Source organism: Pangasianodon hypophthalmus, chromosome 29 (genome assembly GCF_027358585.1).
Source record: "Pangasianodon hypophthalmus isolate fPanHyp1 chromosome 29, fPanHyp1.pri, whole genome shotgun sequence".
NCBI lineage: Eukaryota > Metazoa > Chordata > Actinopteri > Siluriformes > Pangasiidae > Pangasianodon > Pangasianodon hypophthalmus.
Genome location: NC_069738.1, coordinates 5,609,514 through 5,631,482, shown reverse-complemented (window position 1 = coordinate 5,631,482; position 21,969 = coordinate 5,609,514). Strand labels below are relative to the sequence as shown.

Genomic DNA, 21,969 nt, shown 5'->3' with positions numbered 1-21,969 from the left:
ATTGGACAAGAAATCCCAAAAATAAATGGCTGATTGTTTAAACGTTGACAGAGGCACGTTATTGATCGGAGGAATCGAAACTGACACTGATGTTGAGTTCTGAATCAGCAGCGGGACACCACGGTTGCAAGACCAGCAATTAACCGAGAAAAACTCAAAACTGAAAGAGAGAAAGAAAGAAACAAACAAACAAACAAACAAAGAACAGAATGGGACACAATGTCTGCAGGAACAGCAATTAACTGAGAAAAACTCTAAACTGAAAGAAAGAAAGAAAGAAAGAAAGAAAGAACAAGTAGATAGATAGATAGATAGATACATAGATAGATAGATAGATATCGTGGTCAAAAGCTACCTACTTTGACATAAAGAGAGAATTTTACTCAGACTCACACTGGCGCATGGAAGAAAATAGAATGCTGAAGCTTGTGGCCAGAAAAGTGTATCAGAAGCAGAAACTAGAGAACATGCAGCATAAACAAAAGACTAAATCCAGCCCAGGATTCACACATGCAGGGCTGAAACCTGTGATCCAGCCAGCTTCATAGATGAGTCATATTTTTTTTGTAGTTGGTGTTAAAGTGTTGATGCCGAGGGAAGATTTATTCCTGGCTGCGCAGCTGGTTGCTATAGAAGAGTGAGAATGAATTCTGATCTGATCTGATTCTGAATGAGTTCTGAACTACAAGTCAGACTAGCCACCAATGAGGACAATAATGCAGGTTTTCTGTTTCACGACAATCCCTGATGACCCAGGAGATAAAAGCGTCCCACGTCGGGAAGGAAAATGTGTGAAAAGGCAGAATGAAAATGAAAGTGAATGGAAGTGAGAGACTGCAAAGCACAAAGACTATACTTTACAAGCTACAACACTGATATTAACACTAGTGATGTGAAAGATAAATGAATCATGTACCTGTCTACGTCTTTATCATACATCTGCCCTGATTCAAAGCAGCATGTAAATGGACTTTACTGATAAAGAGACATCTGGACTGAATAGATCTGGATGTGTCTGTAACAATAAAGTCTGAATCACAGTTTTGTCATTACTTTCGTTATTATTAGTTACCACTGTGTTTCTTTTTTATTCTTTTTCTCAGTGAAGGATGTGTAGCCTCAGTTCTTGTCAGTCCTAGAGAAGGAGGTGTGGATATTGAATGCATTGTCCTGCACCAAAATATTTATAATCTTATAATTTACATTTCAGTGTAAGTGAAATCTTACGTGGCCAATAAAAGTCTTTCTGATCATCAAATGGCATATTATTTATTCTCTTCATTCTTTTGAAGGTCACAAACTGGAGCAACTCAATCATATTAATAATTAGTTTTGCTGTTTGTACATCTTGTGATTTTTTTCCCACATTTGAAACAAATGACAACATAAAAAAATTTAGTGGAACGAACTTTCAATACAGCTGTCAGTGGAGTGTCAATTAAGGAATGAAACACTGGTGTTTTAGGAAAACAATAAATGAAGGGATGGTGTGATCAGACTATAATGTAGTTAATATAGAAACAATAACATTAGAATGAGTGCATTAATATTAACCGGTGATTTGAATTATAACTGGCACTACTGTCAGAGCTGCTCTTATGGTCATTTAACCAACACCTTCTGACCAGTCAGATATAAGAATTCAACAATGCTGTGTTTTAACGCATTGTAACCTTCCATGAGCGTTCCAAACTGAACGTCATCTCTCTTTTATAAAATTATGTTGAACATAGTAGCTCCTTTAATCTTTTAATACATATGTTACTGTTTAATACTGATGTTAATGTTTAAAAACAATGGATGATCATTTATCAGTCTATACAAATACAGTGAACAAAAATATATCTTTTTATATAAATACTGCTCCAATCATATTAAGAACATGGCATCCTATAGCAATGCATTAAATAGGCAAGGACTAATTGCACAGCGAGTTTTTTCCATATGATTATGAAAATCTTTAAATCTAAAAACAGTGAGAAAATTGGCCTGATAAAGCAATAATACTGCCATCATGTTCACTCCTTAAAAGCTATAAACACATTTACTAACAAAAATTGATTAATATGCATATAAAAAGTGCCTTCTTATGAGAGTCTTGATTTCAGCAGTCACTTCTTCTCACTGAGAGAAGATTCTTTCCCTGATATTGTAATGATCGCATACATCATGGTCAGAGACATTCTGGCCAACCAGGAACCGTTTCACTAAGGAGGAAGCAGTAAAGTGAATCCTGAGCGACTTTTCTTGAAGTCAACCGTGGATTGCCCGGGCCTCATCTCCACCGTCACGGTCTTGGCTTTTCCGCTCAGGTGCACTTGGACGCCAGTGGAGCACACTTTAACTGTCAGAGGACTATTTCTCACCCTGTAATACACAAACATACAAGTACACACATCATTAATAATAACAAAAGATGATTAAATAGTATGATGTAATACATATAATACACTATGTGGCCAAAAGTTTGTGGACACCTGACCATCACACCCATATGTAAAGTTAATTCTTCCTTAATAAATATACAGAGAAAACAGTACTATGCATCGATTATATTTCTAATGTCACTAATAGTGAGAAAAGGAACCCTAATACCCTGACTGTTTGTCTAGATTATTGCTATTGTGTTTTGTCTGCTATAACATTATCTGAAGTAATTCCAAAGCATTTTGTTAAAAGATAGATAGATAGATAGATAGATAGTTGGCACAGAAAAGCATTATGAAATTGTCACCAGTGAGTTGTGTCCTTATATAGGTGGCCTATTTTTCATAGTATAATTCTTTTGTTTTTTTTATATAATGCAAAAATGAGGAACATAGAACAATTTGGAAAAAAAAACGATGGTAGGCAATGCAGTGTGCAGCTCTGTGAATTACCGCAACTGACAGACAATGTCAACGTTTTACATATTGTTTCTTGTATTTTGCTTTCCTTTCCTTTTGAGTCATATTTCACTGTAATATCCAGCATATCTCAGAACTACAGCTAATATTTCTGTAATTGCATTGCACCTGGTCTATACTTTCGACTACAAAAATATCCTGATGGCCATTTAGAGGCTGCTGCTGGTTGTAGTACTCCCACACGCACACAAAATCTCACACACACACATACACACACAAACACACATGTGAGTGTGACTTTAGCTCTATGCATCTGAAAATCATCCTACTGCAGAAATGCACCATCTAAAAATGACTCAGTCTCAGCCTTATTCCTGTTTTCCTGTTCTCTCCACCTATAAGCAGGTCTTCAACAGTTCTGTTTTTCGCTATTATTATTGCTCTGAGTATGATCACAATTCACTTTTTCAGAAAAAGTCATTAGCAGGAATACTTTATTACAAGCTGTTATGAGTAAAGACAGAATGCTGCCTCTTTTCATTATGATTATATATTTTTTTTATTTTCAGGGTTAGATTTATGAGAGAAGATGTTTGGGTTGTTTTATCAGGATTAACCACATTAAGTCTCTAGTACGCAATATAATAGTGTGTGTGAGTGCATATGGCTGTTATGTAAGTGTTTCACATAGCATAATGTGGGGCTGAAACTGTCCCATTTGATGCAGGCAAAAATAATATGACATTTAGGCCAGAAAAGGCAAACTAGGACACTGGGTGTCAGTGCGTGTCCCCATTTCCTAAAAGCACTACGCACTTTATCATATTCGCTGGATACTGGGGAAAACACTGCAGCTCTTTGGTTGGCCTGAACTGTGTGGAGCAAAGTGTCTTTTAAATATATTGAGAGAAAGTAAAGATGCCAGCCGGACTGAAATAATATATTCTTACATGACATGCAAGGAGAGATCCACAGTTTATAGCCTAAATGTTAGCAAAAGACTTGCTGGTTTTTTTTTTTGTTTGTTTGTTTTTTTGAGGTCGCAAACCTTAATGTGCTACATCAAAAACATTGTCAGGAGAGAATAAGGACTATGGCTACAGAGTCATCTCCTCCCTGGGAATTTATACACGTTTCTTTTCCTGTATTACTGCGCTTAACTAGATAACTAGCTTGCCATAACTAATCAGCATGGGACTTTTTTTAATTATTCCCAATCCCACCCAAAGGAATAATACTGCAATCCATTGTACTTGGAAGGAAAACCTGACCTCCAACACAGAAAAGTGGAATGGAATGGTCATTGAACTCGGAATTCCAAATCGAGAAGTTGGGCACCATCCACCTTCTGTTTATAGTCAGTAGCAAACAGAATTCCCTTTGCATTAATTTCTACTTGATAAAATCTGATTTTACTTGATATGTCGTTTTCTGCGAAAAGGGGTTTTAACAGCTTTGTAAGTTTAGATTTGTAATGTAATTCTGCTGATTTCAACCCAAATTTACTAACATGATAAGACCATCGTAACAGATCATTTTTATTAGGAAAGATGAAGACTGTTGACCTAAATTATGCATCATTTCTTTTCATTAATTGCTCAGAAATAATTAATGTAGATCTTAAATTCAGAGACTGGGCATACAAATATGACCATGCTCTGGGCATCCTTGATTTTCCCGAGCCAAAGCAGCAACTTGGAACTTTCCAAGTACTGAGTACAACGGATTGCAGCATTATTCCCAAAGGAATTATGACCAATCCCGTCTGCTCCCCAAGTTATTATTGTTTGCACCTGCCCACGATATTTTCTGATGCACATCTTTGGTTCTGTTTCTCAAAATATAAACAACTTAGTAATTTAATCCACTGTGACCCTGACCAGAATAAATCAGTTACTGATGATGGATGAATGAAAGCAGTAAAGCAATCACACAGAGGTGCACAAAAACCGAACAGACTCTCATGTTAATGAACATAGCGTTTCCTTGACCTCAAACTCTCAACTGCAAGAAAATAAAGAACATAGACTATTTAATGACAATTGTTGAAAAATAAAAAATTCTGCCAGCAATGTAAGACATAAATCAAAACCTAGGAGAAATAAAGGAAGAGAAAATAAAAAGAATATGTAGTGTGTTTTCAAACACAACTAGACTCACAATTAACTATTTAAAACAGACCCACAGTAATAATTAATAAACTGAGAAGTTAAGTCCTGTGCCTCCTCATTGCCCCTGTTTCACTCTTTCAATTTCTCATACACTTCATGCAACATGTAACCTTATTAGCAGGTGGGCTGCTTTGCACAATCTTGAAAGAAAAAAAACCCACCAACCTCTGCTCTATACTTTCCCTGCTGCTCAGTGCTCACAACCCACTGTGCTTGTTCTCACCATTTATATTTATGTCAAACACACAACCCCTGAAAAATTCACCCACTTGACATCAGTGATCTGGTTAATATTGTTTTCCATCTAAGGCTGAAAGTGAAAATGCTGTTCTGAGAGCAGCTGTGTCATCATTAAGACACAAGCACTACAGATATTCTCAATGCAGCACGTCTGTGTTTCTTTTGACCTGCTTTTCCTCATTTGCATCTCTGAGATATGGTGTTCGTTAGCCAATGAGAGGCTGCATGCGGCACTGGAAGGCACACAAACAGAATTGGGACACAGCCATTACTCATTAAGGTGTCATCCTTCTGCCCTTTCTCTATATCCTTGTCTTTACAATACATTCTCTCTTCTGACAGCGTGAGCATGTGGCTCTGGTGCCCTATTCCAAATAAGGGGCAAGTTTTGGGCGAACAGCAGCACACCTCCAGTGAGATAATGTCATGCTCTGTTTTCTCTACCTCTGCTTTTTGGACCATGCCATGAGCTCAGCTGTTGTGGTTTCATCTGTCAGTCTGAAAATCCACTCAGAGACTGGCAGAGCTATAGCAGATATCATCCTGAGGCCCTGCTGTCACCACGAAGTCATCAATGTGCCTCATCATGGCATTTGTTTTTGTGTTCTCACAGGAGTCTGGGTTTGATGTTGTAGTCTCTTAGGTGTCTGTTTGGTTGAACTCAGTTGATGAATTTTTCCTGCAGTGCTATAAAAACTAAAAACTAAATAAAAACTAAGTGAGACCAGGGAACCAGTGTGAAGATGTGAAGGAGTGATAAAAGGATGGTGAAAACCAATGATGTACTGCAACGTAGTATAATAGAAATACTCTTTTGGAAGTGCTTTACTTAAGGGTTAAGATTACGGTGCTATTTTGAGGCCAGAGTATACCCACTACCCTTTTCTGCAGGTCTGTTGTTGCTAATCAAAATGGTCTGGTGATTCACCACTAAAAACTGACCTTGGAGAGGCAGCAATTCCTCTCTGTGACTTTAAAAGAAAAGAAGACAGGAGAGCAGATGAGAGGAGAGGAAAGGCATTCTTCTTTCCTGTCAAAAAACTTCTCTCATCAGCATGCCCTGTCCAAACCCAGCATCCCTCTCACTGAACCCCCTGCTTACTAAAAGGACAACTGGCTTTCAGGAGATGATCTGCCAGCATGAAGTTATGAAGGCAGTGAACGGACCAGAAATGGATTTGCAACCTCTAACTGACAAGAGTGTAAAAGTGATATGATGAAAGAGGGAGTGAAAAAGCATAACAGACAGAAAGCGAGAGCGAGAGAGTGTGCGTGCGTGAATGACAGAGTGAAGGGAGATGGTGAGAAATCATCAAATAATGAGGGGATGTCACAGCAGGAGAGGTGGGGGAAGAGTACGAGGAGCAGGAAAGGAAAGGGCAATGCTGAGTAACAGATGTCTGACTTGTCCTGGTAGTGATGCAGGATGAGCTGAAGAAGTGAGTGAGAGAGGGAGAGAGAGAGAGATGATGCTGGAATATGCTCCATGGGAGGCAGATGATTTTGGACCAATTTTGTTTGAGTTTAGAGTTTATGCATGCAGGGGCCAGTTGTGGCAACGGACAGCATACTCCGGGCCAAAAGCAGACAACCTGCAACTACATTTACAGCTTTCAATGCATTTAGAATTTGGGCAAATGTGATGCACCAAATCAAATCTAACACTTGCGCAGCATTTTAATTTTAGCTCCCAAATAGCCTGACTGTCAGTTCGGATCCATATCACGCCTAAGATCCGGTTTCATTGAGGTTGATTTTTGGTTGTGTTCTGGCAGCCAGCTTCGGACGAGTTCATCTCTGCTGTGTCCATCAATCTGGCCCAACATTATCCTTCCAAAGGGACCCATTAAGGAACCCATAACAGTTACAGTGTTGAGCTAGCTAGGCATCTCGGGGTTATGTAAGTAATGATGTTTATTGAAGTGATAACTTTTCAGGCTAATACAGCGCAGCATCTGCAGCTTTAGGCATGACCAATAAAGACACTGATCCATATTCAAGCCCAAGCCTTCCTTGTTACCAGGTCTGCTAACTACTGCACTGTGTCAGGATTTTCCATGGCTACAAACCCACAACCCTGAAATCACCTGGTTAGAATAGAAAATTCTATCCTTGTCTCCCTAATGTTATGATTTTTGTATTTCTCTTTCTGTTGGTACTACAGCATTAACCTCTGCTACTTCAAATATCAAGAGGTCTTCAGCAAAGCTAAGTCTTACTTCTTACAGATCCGATGTTTGTTCCACTGATTAACAGTTGCTGTCTAACAATACACTGCCTAGATCATCCCCTGCTGAGGACAAAGTCATAGAAAAGCATATAGCTGATGTCCTTGAACAATACTATATCAGACATTCCATATCAGTTTCAGTTCTGCTTCTTTGTTCAGAAAAAAAGGATATAGCTTTTGGCATATATAGACAGGGTACTATGAATATATAGTACTGCTATATGTCTTGATTAATGCACCTTCCACATTTCCTGGGTTTGTAAAGGATGTCCTCAGAGACCATTCCAGTTCACTAGAATCCATTTAGAATACATATCAAGACTACTGGAAAATCATTTGCTAGAAACATTACACGTTGTCAGAACATAATGAGTCAACTGAAAATGGTGAGTCTAAGAAAAGTTCTCTGAGCTCCAAAATCAGTAGCCACAATGTTCAAACCAAGTCAGCATGAAAGGTGCCAGCTAAAACCATTTACATATGACTCTGAGAGGTTAATGTGTGAGAGGTTAGGTTATCTAACAAGCTCTTAAAAACAACTCATAAAAAGCAGCCAGTGTTGTGGTCATGAATAATGCTGTTCTTTATATGTCAAGACCGAAACCCCCTAAAGGACCTCAACATTCATAGGAGTCCGGAAGGACCCATTAAAGACTGCAGAGTTTCAGCAACAAACATACACACCCTGCCTCACACACTCATACACAGCTCACCCAATCATTGCCCTAATTAACACTTCCTGAGCTGCCAAGCAACCACTGTCTGGGATGGAGGAACATCTGCGACCCCCTCAGGGGAGTAGCCTGTTTGAATCTCTGTTTGTGTGTGTCAGGGAAGTAGGGATGAACCTCTAGGACAAAATGGCTTATCATTTGACATTTCTGATGAAAAAAACCACACACTTTTTTGTCTTAAGTACAGACAAGTGATAAATGAAAGGAAATGACATGAACATAAAAAGGTTGGGCCACCATGGACTGCCAGAACAGCTTCAACACACCTTGAAATAGATTATACAAGTTTTTGGAACTTTACTGGAAAGATTTAAAGTAATGTGACACCAGTGATCAGATGAAGGTCATGTAACAGGTCCTTATTTTCTCTAGGAGCATTATGCATGCACACACACGCGCGCACACACACACACACACACACACAGCGTGTAGAGACAATCTCCACAATCTAAGCCCCAGGGGATGATGTCAGGCATAGCAACAAAAGAGCTGATTATTCTGATCACTGTGGCTGCACATACCAACAACACAAACAACACACACACACACACACAAACAGCACACACAAAAAATAGTGCATCACATATCACATGCACTCCCTAAGGTTCAACAGTGCTGAAGGGGGAAGATCCTCCCAGAAATGATCCAAGTTTTTTTTACAGCTCATGTTCACACACAAGATCTGATAAAAGTTTAACAGTAACAGCGATGTCTTTGTGTCATAGTCTCAACAAACTACTGGAGTCAGTGTATGAGGGGGTGTATCCAACAGTTCAAAGTAATACAAATAGTTGCTATGCAAAAAATGTCAGCATTCCCTACTTTAAGCCTATGACTGTTGACTTCCTGATCCTCTCGGGATTGAGATTTCATTTTTAAATTGTCTCTTGCTTTTATGTTACATCATATCAGCAAAGAGTAACAAATGAGATCTGTCAAAGAAATGAAACAACCTTCAGTCTGCATTTTCTACCCTCTTATTTTTTAATTTAAAGGCAAGTGTTTGTGGTGTAGATGCTATTGATAAAACCCTGTTTTGAACAACTATACAATGGTAAGAAAATCAACTTAAGTACCTGAGGAACCTGAATCTGAATACAACTAACTTTCCCTGTGTGAATATTGACTTTTTTTAAACATAAGTCACTACTGTAGTTGGAATGTGCACCACCCAAATAATATCTGCTCAGTGGAGGTCCTGTGGTGGTTTAATTCCTTCAACAGACATTGTATAGAAGGCTAACATATTGTGCATAGCAACAAATGGGCTACAGTTGGTAACTGTACACAACAAAATAACCTATATGCTATGTGAACCTGATAAAATGGTCAATAAGTGTAGACACAATGAGTATGTATCGTATTATTATTATAAACTTCAGACACTTTTGGCTGAGCTCAGGTTCTTGTCTGTAGGGGGACAGTGCTGGGTTCAGAGAATCTCTGGGACATTTCACCACGTGAGCGGAGCTGTTTTGACATTCCCTTGATTTTATCTTAGCCTCCTCCGTTCTGCTTTTGCTCTTTGCCCTCTCTTCCTCTCCTTGCACTTTTGCCTGGTAGTGATGTACGTATTTAGTTACATGGTATGTACCATCAAGTGCTGTTGTTATCTTATAGGTTATCAAACACACAACATTTTTCTGCTTGTACATATTACTCAAATTTACATTATTTAAAACTGAGAGAAATGTTTTTTGCAACATCTTCAGAATTATATGGGATACATACTTGGATATGGAACACGAATCTACAGTATGTTTGTTAATGACTACTATCTAATAATGATTCAGCACAGTCCTCTATGCATTTTACAATATGTATGCTTCTTCGTGCTTTAAAAAATAGATTAATCTTTAAAATCTAAAAAAAATATTTAAGAAAACACACAATTTGACAACATTTCTTTTCTAATGAAGCAAGAACTCATTGTGGCCCTCTTTGTAAAAAATGTCTAAAAACAAGTAGTACTGTATTTGATTGACTCATTATTTTTGGATGCACATTTTAGTAAACCAGTGCTAATGAGAAACAATGATCAAGTGAGTGAGTGAGTGAGTGTGGGCTTTGAGAAAGTGCGTCACATGCATATGGTGCATCACAGACCCTCACACCAACAACTAACACATGTCATGATGATACATTCATCAAGGCTTTGACTCCTCTGAAATATCAGACCCAATTTTCCTGACTTTTAACATATTTTTTAGCTTTTTTTTATCTATTAATCATGATTAATCAGGGCCATGTGCCCAAGAGAAGAGATGAGACATTTCCAGTGTAACTGTGGAAGACGTGTTTGTAAGGTTGCACAGCAACATTTATTGTATATTCGAAAAAATTACTTCTTCTTCAGTAAGTGTAGGAATACACTGGATGGGGTGCAAGTCCATCACAAGTCACCATACACCATACAAATATATCTGGCCCCCGAGATAATTTCATATGTCTATTATTAATAGCCCGCCGGTAAATCGCACTCACACCACTCATACTACAAATCCCATGATGCACTGCAACATCTGCCACACAGCAAAGAGCTGTGAGCTCCAGCCCCTCCTCCCTGCTGCTTTAATGACACACTCATCGATGGTCAGCGGTGAATGCATGGGTCAGCGCCTATACAGTGACATTTAAGCTAGCCACCCCCCAAACAAAATGGCCAAACAAAAAGTGGACTTGCAAAACAGATGGGAGGCAGAGTACCTGTTTGTTGACATTGAAGGTAAACCTGTGTGCCTTGTTTGAGGAGCTAATGTGGCTATAATTAAAGAATATAACATAAGACTGCACTATGAGACGAAACATCACGACAAGTACAAAAACCTGGACACACAGCTTGTTTATATTTGAAATATTCTCATTTTGCTTGAAGGTATTGTTAATGAAAAACACAATTATTTTAAATTTTATTTATTTTTTGAGGAAAATTATTGTAGTCTGGCTGTTCAAATTCACAATTCTGTTTAAATCATGGTCAGTTTTAAACTGTGGAATAAATGTTAATCCTGTTTGGCCTGCAATTTAGACCATATTTTAAATTTTGGCCCCTTCTGTGATTGAGTTTCACACCCCTGGACTAGGGGAACACATGTGAAACTCCACAAAGAACCACTTCAGATTTTAACATGTAAAGTTGAAAAATAAAAAATATTGAAAACATACATGATCCTAAAGTGGTCATCTAGCAACATGAGGAAATCAATGGAAAATCAAATAACAATTAAATCATTGGTGACTCAAAAGAGGTGTTGGACTTGTGAATCAAGAATTTATGAAGATTAATATTTGTCGAACAGCTACAAAAAATGGTGTGGCTCTGCTTCTTCTGCCCTTATTTATGAGCTGCCACTGTTTCTCAAATTTACTTTCTACTTCTCTCAGAATTTCTACAGTGTACATTAGAATTAACCTTAAAGTGCAGGCCTTGTTGAGCTGTAATTGTAAATTTCAGTTACTTTACAGTTTGGTTGGCTGGAATGTCAAAACTTTGATAGAAACTTGTAAGACTAAGGTCATGGTGTGTCAAAAATCTTTTCTGTTCTAATCACACATGGCAGCTGTTGTTCACAGTGTTTTGCATCGGGTAAAGTAGTAAATTCTCTCACATTCATCCGAACACACTATCATTATCTGGAGCTAGAAAACTGCTGAAACTTCATCCCAAGACCAATCAACACACACACACACACACACACAGCTGTCTCAGCAGATGGCCAGAATGTGACTCGAAAAACTCACCCAAAACACACAGACATACTTTGATTAGGATGCGTGTCCCAGGTGAGAGGCCTAGCGTATGGTCAGAGAGGGCATGCAAAGATATGAAGAGAGAAGAAGCATAGCATGAAAATGAAGAAGAAAAAAATGAGCCTGTGGTAAGGTAATTAGCTTGAGGGCTGATTAGCTAGCATCGCATTAAGTCTGACTCGAGAAGAGAAGAGCTCACAGCCATTTTATAGTGTTGATGTTTAACAAGCTAATCTTCATGCTAAATCATATTCTGCAACTTAAAACATTGTTATCCTTGTAGCAAGGGTGGTTGAGTTGAGTTAAGGGTGGTTAAGTTAGTGTAAAATATGCAGTTTAAGCTAGTTTACTATAATGCTAATTGTTTTGTGTGTGTTAGCATGTTTACTGTAATGCTAGTTTGTGGGTTAGCTTCTCTCATGGCTTTCTTAATTTATATATTTTGGCTTTTCCAAGGTTAAAAGATAAGGACAAAAGTATTGTCAGCAACCTAAGCTGATTCAGAACACTCACACTCACACACACACACACACACACACACACACACACACACACGTAAATCTGTATGAGAATAACGCTGACTAGTGAAGGGCTTGTGTGCCTCCTGACTCAGGGGGTTTGAGAAGACAGGGTCACGTGTGTGTGTGTGTGTGTGTGAGCTGGCAGGAGGTCAGATGACAATATACACACACAAACACACTTCACCTCCCTCCACACTTCCACAGTCCCCATCGCCTTTTGATGATGTCGTATAGGGGTCGTGACCCCTGGCGCTTGCCCGCAGATGGTGGCACAATAGATTGTGAATAAACGTTAAGGAACAGTGATTAAATACACACACTAAATCCTACATAACCCACAGCTGTTACACACATACACACACACACACACACACACTCCGGCTGCCGGCTGCCCCAAGAACTAATATATATCACTCCTTGGGGATCGGCTGTGAAAGAATGTTTAAAGCCATGGAATGCTGCTATATGTGACACTGAGACACACATGTCTGAAATTATTACAGTGATTCAGTTTGTGTAAACCCCCCAACACACACACACACACACACACACATACACACACATAAATCTCAGCAATACAAAATATTCTAAATGCACATTTTTTGCATGGTATTTAAAGCTGAACTAAACTGCTGTTTATCTTTACAAACAGGAATGTGTGAGGCCATGTAAGGGCAAAACTGTTTGTTAAATATGAGTAAATGTGTGTACTAACAATAATTCTGTGTTTCACTAAACCTTGGATTTGCTGTCTTTTAGGGATAAACTAAATCTGCCTGATTAAGGTCAAAATAAGCCCTAAAGTTCAGCCAATCTAATCGTCCTAATCCACATGAAGCACGAGTTTATTCACCTAGGATTAATTAATTACACTTACTTGTAACTGATGCATCTCTAAAATCTCTAAACATGTGAATTAAATGTGCTGTTTAGCTATTTTGGGCTTTAATCGACATCACTAAAAGAAAATTGGTGCCTCATAATGATGTGTCATTCACAAATGTGTCAGCTCTTTGAGTCCACTCTGAGTTGGTTAATTGAGTCAAGTCTTTGAGTTGGCCCTTATACATGAACGTTCAGAGCCAACTCATATATATGAATTCTTTTTTCATACAGTAGATGTAGGCAATGTGATGTAATTTAATCAAAATGCTTTCATGGACACATCTTGTCAGCATCTGAGCTGTTCATTAGTGTGAATGGTGAGCCGTCTGTTCTGAGTCTCAGCTGTATGTTTGACTCTCAGGTGTGTGTATGAAGCAGCATGATGATGCACTGCATACAGACAGTGTGTTAGGTGATGTGATAAGTACTAATGAGTTAGGGCATGTGTTAAGTTATCAGGATAAATGCAAATGAATCTTAATAATGAATCACAGACACTGCAGCACAATAACATCAAATCAGTGATGTGTTTGTAGTGTGTTGCTCATTTCATATTAGATTTGATAGATTTGATCAAGTGTTAGAAGGTAAAGTTTCAGCGATTTGAGCCACAGTTAGACAGAACAACTCATCAAAATGTTGAAATGAATTTGGCAGTGAGTCTCATATCAGTGAGCTGAGTCAAATGATTTGACGGAATTGATATCACTCATGCATCAAATGTGCCTCTTACTATGTATAAAGTTGAATAGACATGGATGGATCTGAAGGAAAATCCAAGGAGTAACTTCAGTGCATTTGAGAAATGAAAAGGTTGTAAAAACCACTGAGTTTTTTGAGAAAAAGAACATTTGTATATCAGTAAAAAAAATAATAATACAGATGTAGATTGCACAGCTGATAAATGTCTGATAATCAGTCAGGCCCTAAAGACAGTGTGAAATTCAGTCCCATAGGAATGACACAAAAATTTAGCATCAGTGCTGCAGTGATTTGGAAATACTATATTTTCCATGTGCTAGCATTTTAAAAGAAAGTCTTATCATATACATCATTAGATCATTAAAATGCACAGGATATGTTGAATTGGATGTGTTACAAAAAAAAGGACCTGAGAGTGACATTCTTGCTTAATGACAGCCTAGCTGAGCTGTCACCACACTAACAGTTTAAGATGAGTGTGAATGAACTCACCGTGCGAAATGATCACACAACGTCCCTACAAGTTCCCCGACACGGTCCTGCTTTGTCGCCAGCTGACCCCTCTGCAGGTGTAGCAACAAGTCATCGTGAGATGCAGTATGTAGCGCCACCAACTGGTCCGTTCCACTTGTTACACTTAAACCGATAACCTAAAGCAGTAAGAAGGAAGTTAAAATAATCATGTACAAACCTTAAACGATTGAAGTTATAAAACTGTAACATTCTAAAGTTGCAATATATTATTTTTTAAAAGTAGTAAGACCTGTAATAGTCATCTAATTTTAATGATAACAGAAAAATTATTATTTGCAATACTTTTAATGTAGTCCATCTTGCTAATTTCTACTTTCAAGCTTCTGTTTACATTTTTTCTGGCCCGTAAATTAGCTCCACCCCAGACAGAACACAGCTATTCAACTCTGTTTGAAAATACACTAGGAAATATGCACCACCTCGCATTATAATATTTCAGGACTAACTCAAACCCTAACCTGGTTAAATACTTGAATAATTTTAGCCTTCTGTAAAATTACATACAGTAGAAATCTAAAGAATTCCTTTCACACAAAACAGGTTGCATAACCTAATTAATTTAAATATGCCAAGCTATCCTCCCACTTGAGCTGATGCATCAGGTTCCCTCCAAAATAAGCCTGTGTGTTAATCTCTTGGTGCGTCAGGCCATGTTGCAACGAGCTTAATTCAGAACACACTCTGTCACCACGAGACTCGGCCACTGCTAATATTTTAGTCTGCGACTCAGGAAATCCAGACAGTCTGTTCTGCTTCCTCTGGAACACACAGCCTCGTGAACTTTCAGAAATTATCAAATGGAAACCTCTGCTTTATATCATTAATGCTCTTTGTTTTTAGTCCTTATAACCAGTTCATACTGTTCACACACCTCCAATTACACAAGTATAGATATTCTGATATCACTAATATTATAATGTATCAGTGTAATTAAAATATTGTATTAATTTATTGCATTTTGTCTTAATCATTGTTCTTCATGTTATCTGAGTTTGAGTTTCCACAGTTTCATGCAAAACCGACTGCACATTCCAGTATATTTAAATCGTATAATACACCTGTAAACTGCACTCATTACGTCATCACTCATTACATACACCGACAGAAAATCTTTGTGTATCTTACACTTGTGTATCTTATACTTTTCCAATTCGGATTCTATTTCAGATTCTAATTTTATCTGTTATCCTCATTGCTGCTGTAATTCTATTTCTAATTCTAACTATAATCCTAATTCTAATTATGATTAGACTAATTCTGAGCTGATCACGTCTAATAAAACATAAAACATCCTTACACATAGCTGCTAACAGCTCCACAAAGAGTAAAATATTCCTACTCTGGTTCCAATTTTGAATCTGATTTTGGTTCTGATAATCTAATATTTGATTTTTATTCCAATTCTAATTTTGATTCAGATCCATTATTCTGATTCATATTCTATTCCTAATTCTAATCCATACTGTAATTCCAATTCCATTTCCATATCCAATTCTGATTCTGTTTAACGCACATTCACATTTTGAATTAGAATTTGATTCAAAACTTTAATTCTGACTCAGATTCTAATGTTAATTCTAGTTCTAATTCTGTTATTATACTTGATTATTATTCCAATTCTAATTCAGATTCTGATCCAGATCCATATCCTAAATCAGATTCATACTGTAATTCGGATTCCAATTCCAAGTCTAATTTTGATTCCAATTCTCGTGCTGACTTGATTCTCATTTTGAATCAGAATTAGACTCTGAATCAAATCTAAATTCTGATTCAGATTCCAATTTTTATTCAGGTTTCTAATTCTGACATGAATTCTAAATCTAATTTTGATACTAGTGCTGATTTGGTGTATCCAGGGTTTCTACTGGGAACACTGGGCATGTGACAGGATTATGAGATGACAGTCCAGCACAGGACACTATACACACACATTCACACACTCAATCACACATTTATGGCATTTATGGCGTTTGGCAGATGCCCTTATCCAGAGTGATTTACAGCAGTGCTTTGAAGACTCTATCAATAAATACATCCTGATACTGTTTCACTAGGTCATGGACTAAAAATACCATCAGTCTGAAAACTCTGGGATGTAGTGGAGTGAGAGAAGTATACAGACAACACAATTTTTTTTAGGTGATAATCACACCTAATTCTGTTTCTGAAACCAATTTTTTTAAATCTGAAATCAAATTTTGATTCTTATTCTGATTCAATTCTCGTGTTGAATCTGACTCTAATTCTGATTCTGAGTGTGATTATGAAATGAATGAATTAATCTTAAGCGAGTTTTATCCGGCAAAAGGGGTGCCTGTATTCTCTAAACAACATCATGAGTCTTCTCAGGCTCCCTGTCCTGTGCATGAAGATCTGATCCTGTTAGGGCTAGAGATGTGTGAAGTATACACACCAAAAGTGTGTGTGTGTGTGTGTGTGTGTGTGTTTGTGTGTGTGTGTGAGGGACAGAGAGACCCAGTCGGTCTGGCACTGCTGTCAGTGTGACCAAATCCTTCTTGCACATTGTGGCACCATTCTGCTCACAGGGCTAACACAATGTAGGTCAGACACCTCACACACACACACACACACACACACACACACACACACACACACACACACGACAGCAGTGGTTGAGCTCATACAGTCAGGTACAGGCCTTCAGAATGATTGATAGTTAATCTCCTCTTGAACTGGGAATCTAACTCTAAAATGAAGTATGTAATTACACTAGTATTGCATGTGAGATGTCTCTGTGTGTGAAAAAGAGCAAGAGAGATATACAGTAGTGTGTGTGTGTGTGTGTGTGTGTGTGATGTACTCACAGTCTCGATTGCTATTCGTTTCTGCACTTTAAAGTGCTTCTTGGGCTCTAGTCTGTAGATGTGCTTGTCTGTGATGAGAAGAGCTCTGTCCTTTGTGTTATTGAACCAGTTCAGCTAGAAAGAGAGAGAGAGAGAGAGAAGTTTATAGAGTATTAATAGACAGACGTGCTGGAAAAAACCAAACACCCTAAATGAGACGGACAATTTTTCAAGGAACACTCGCTCAGTAAGCACATTGTCTGATTTTTGTGTGAAGTCACAGCTAAAAAAGACGCCTCTATAAATAAATAGCCCATAAACAGTCATTATTTCCATCTGATAGGCTTGTTATCACCCTCTTAGCCTATCTACATTCACACACACACTCAAACACACAGTCACACACTCACATGCGCTCCACCTGACCAATACGAGTGTACCCGACGCATCTGGAGGCTAAATTGAACTTGTGCATGTGAGAGACGGAGACAGTGACTGAGTGTATGATTGTGAGACAGAATGTGTGAAAGAGCAGGAAAGAGAGAAACAGAGGTTGCCTACCATCCTGACAAAGCCAGAGAAGAGGACTTGGCTGTACTGGTCTTTGTTCTTCAACTCTTTGGTGATTCGCACAAAATTGGAGCTGGTTAATGGAGAGTCTTTTGCCTGTTAGGAAATGTGGTACACTTAGATACAGAGCGCTGATGTGACTAATACATAATAATGAAAAATTATTTACTTTAATAGAAAAGGAAAATAAATGACCAAAAATATAAATTACATTAAAAAAACAATATTGTGTAAGTAAAATAAAATACAGCTGCAAATAGTACTGCAGTTTTGTTCCCCAGGCGGTAAACCAGTTAAATAAGTACTAAGCTATCAGTCAATTTCACAAGGACCCCAAACCCCAAAACTGCTCTACCACTAACCCAAGTACACAACTAACATATCACATTACTCCTAGGTCTGTCTCTAACTTACTAATCGCAACACTTATCCAAAACACTTTGAACTTCCATCACTCATACTATCACTAACCCGTCTGGAGCAAGACTTCGTCCTTAACCATCCTATAACCCAGTAACCCACCTAAACCATCCCAACTACCCATCACCCTATTTGCTTCATTCACTTCTTCTAACCTGCCTGTATAAATGCTGCAACCATAACCTCTCAACGATGTAAGACTAACCCTCTAGCACTTAACTCTTTTTCCCCTTACATTTTACAGATTATTCCCCCAAATCTTTTCACCTACCTTCAGCTAACAACTTTCCGCAAGACATATGAAGCTACGAAATCATTTCAAACTATAATACAGTGCTATTTAATGCTCAATTCTGATAGTTCAGAAGGTGTTGATTAATTTTCTATAACAGCAGCTCGGACAGTAGTTCCGACTGCAAAGTTTATATTAATGTGCTCCTTCTAATACATTATGGTTTCTATAGTAACAATTTACACAGGGACTTATATGGAGGAATAATGCTATATGCTTAAAACAAACAAATAAAAAATGTGTGTAATGATTGATATTTTCTGTGAGATGTTTATTTAGCATTTTTGGAAGGACAGTACAGTGTAAGCACTTTGTAACTGTCAGAGGTAAAGCTGTAATGTAAAGATTTCTAACAGAAAAGTCTTCAGGGCAGTCGTATTAAAGAAAAAAAGGCTGGTGAGGGAACGACAGTTTATAGCTGCTATGGCATGAGTGATAACAGGAACTGACTTGTTTTGTGGATGTTCCACAACATTAAATCCAACTATAAATGGGTAAAAAGTATCATTCTTTAATTATTAAAAATTTTAATTGGAAAATTGTTGCAGTATAACAGTAATAAATTATTATGGGTCACGTGGTTATTGGAAAATAATCAATTCCAGGGTAGTAACAGTAATGCTGCTTTGTGTCATCACCCCATCGTTGATTCACACCACCCCATCGTTTATTATTTTCCTGTAACAGCACACCACCAAGTGTTTTATTTCTCTTTACTATCTCAGAAACAAACACCTATGATTGGCTAGTCTCTCTTTGATTGACAAGGGAGAGAGGAAGGGTTAGAGAGCAGGAGTGATTATGACTCTATGACTTATATAACCTACTAAAGACTTAACTCTAACCCTAAGATCTAACCAAAACCTGTAACTCCAACTCTATCAGAACCTCAGTGATGAAGCTTGCCGTATCAGGATGCAGGGATTGTTTCATATTTGATATTTTATACCTGCATGCAACATGATCTCTTATTTAACAACCAGAGCAGAAAAGTAGGCCACGGTGTCCTAAAAGCAGCCAGGTGTGTAGGCAGCTTCCCAAAAGCACACTACAGTGTGAATGGAGTGTTTAGGGACTCACGTTGGCTAGGTAGTCTCTCTCCCAGGCTCGGTTGTGTCCCCAGTCCACTCTCTCTCCACTCAGAGCGCTCATAGCCGCCACCTTTGCCCGCACCTCCGCCATATCGGATGGAGGGATGTTCTTTACAATCCGTCTCGCTCTCCATCTAAGGGAAGAGAAAGACAGAAGACAAAGAGAGAGAAAAAAAGAGAAAGAGCAAGAAAACCATTTCAGGAGAGATTTTAGGAGAGATGAATCAGCGAAACGTTTGCACCATTTTGTGTGTGTGTCATATTTTTTGCTGAATCAAAACTATATGCTCCCACTTATGCTGTATTTACCAAATGCTCAAGAGAAATAATTTTTAATGCCTCTTCAGAGCAAAACAGCTAACGATAGCATTAATTTTCCACAGCCCCTGCTGTTCATTAATGATATGATGTGTAATTTTAGTGTGTGTGTGTGTGTGTGTGTGTGTGTGTGAGTGTGATTTGAGAGGCAAGCACACCTGCGATGTAGGTGTTGTGTGATTTTGTGGAACTGTAGCAGGGCAGCAGGTGGAGTCGGCCACTCCACGCTCTTCCCGTAGTCCTCCATGTTGCGCACGTTAGCGAAGCGTCTCTCCACCTCCCAGAAGTGAGCCTTTACTTTGTAGCGCTTATAGCAGCCCATTATGGTGTAGATCGCCCGCATGCGCCGACATCGCATCCGTGCCAAGGCGCCACGCCACACCTATACACACCACAGAGAGTCAGGATGGAGAGAGAAAAATTGGAGAAAAAAGAAAGAAGTCAGAATTAACAAGCAAAGAAATAGTCAGTTGGGTCAATAGGTCTAAGGAAATAATTCTGTCAAAAAACTCACAAAAACGAAAATAGCAAATGTTTACATTCAGTTATTTTGGCAATGGTCTAACCAATTGAAAACATTTTGTATGTTTGTAATTCTATGTTCTATTAAATTTAGCTTTTTACAATGCTAGGCTATATTGGAACTGTTTTCAGTGTTGAAGTGTAAGGTTTTTGCTGGAGTAGAAGAAAGGAATAAAAAAATTCAAATGAAACTTTATGGTTTCAACATGTAAATTCGTGAGAACACTGTTACCAGGCAACTGGAAATATGTAAAACGAGCAAGGAAGCTAGTTAAACACTGAGGCTAGCAATTTAGCTAGAGAGCACTTGGCCTTTATGTCTTTTACTACAGAAAATGTGAAGGAAGAGTGACAGTTGAAATGAGACAAAATCATCCGGAATATCAACATCTTCCTCAGATGTGTGGGAATATTGATAAGAAAAGACTCTGTGGTTGATGGTAAAGTGACAGCATCACAAGGAATCTTTTCACATTTGAAACTGGCTTTATTGAATATATGGGTGCTTCAGAACACTTTAACATAAAAGAAAAGGCGTTAGAAGAAATTCAACAAAGTTCAACAAAGTCCATCACCTTCTGCAGGAAGAGGACGAGGATGGGAATGAGTGCAGCTCTCTCCTGCTCCAGAGTGAAGAGGGAGCGAGGAGTCCGCACAAACAGTTTGGTTTGTCCATACGCCACGTCTTCCTCAAAGCTGTGCTGGACAATGATGGCCTCCACGGCCTCGCGGTCACTTCCCATCAGGTGATTAGGCCACGTGTACTCGCAGGTCATCTTATACCTAATGAGATGCAAAAAAATGTTAAGTTAGAATTTCCCTATGACAGAGAATGTCTAAATGTCTAGCTGTTTTTATTCGCTGAGTAGAGACAAGGGAGTACCAACCAACTCATTTTCCCATGTTCGATATTAAGATACTAACATTTTTCTTTATTTTTATTTAAATGATGAAATAAAAAATGTTATTGGTAAAAGACTATAGATTAGACTATAAAATATATAGATATAGAAAACATAAAGATATCCTTATAACTAGCCGTTAAACAGTTTTGACCAAGTATGTGCAAAATTGTTGAATGAGTGTGTGAACTTTGACCTCTGCAGGAAGCGTTCATAGGGCTGTCTGTAGGCGAAGCCAGCTCTGCGTACACGAACATTCTCCAGCAGACCGAGGTAGGCCACCTGATGACGGCACCTCGCCTCATCGAACAGCATTGGAGACTTCACCTCATTGGGTTTAATGCAGCGTACGTAGTACGGCTCCTGTAAATCCAACACACACTTTACACACATTGTGGACACACTTCATGAGTGAGGAAGTTTGATGAATGAAG

General features: G+C 38.3%; 1 protein-coding gene across 1 annotated transcript in view; it reads right to left on the bottom strand.

The window, feature by feature from the left end:
- Nucleotides 1-1,250: 1,250 nt before the first annotated feature.
- The window catches only part of myo1g (myosin IG), a 39,755-nt gene continuing 19,036 nt past the window's right edge, over nucleotides 1,251-21,969 (bottom strand). Inside the window, exons 15-22 of the mRNA XM_026942427.3 lie at nucleotides 21,732-21,898; nucleotides 21,209-21,416; nucleotides 20,270-20,493; nucleotides 19,783-19,927; nucleotides 17,982-18,086; nucleotides 17,442-17,555; nucleotides 14,572-14,729; nucleotides 1,251-2,367 (exon numbers count right to left, since the gene is read on the bottom strand). Coding sequence (XP_026798228.3) covers nucleotides 2,208-2,367; nucleotides 14,572-14,729; nucleotides 17,442-17,555; nucleotides 17,982-18,086; nucleotides 19,783-19,927; nucleotides 20,270-20,493; nucleotides 21,209-21,416; nucleotides 21,732-21,898 — 1,281 coding nt within the window. The 3' untranslated portion in view covers nucleotides 1,251-2,207. The remainder of the gene's footprint in view (nucleotides 2,368-14,571; nucleotides 14,730-17,441; nucleotides 17,556-17,981; nucleotides 18,087-19,782; nucleotides 19,928-20,269; nucleotides 20,494-21,208; nucleotides 21,417-21,731; nucleotides 21,899-21,969) is intronic.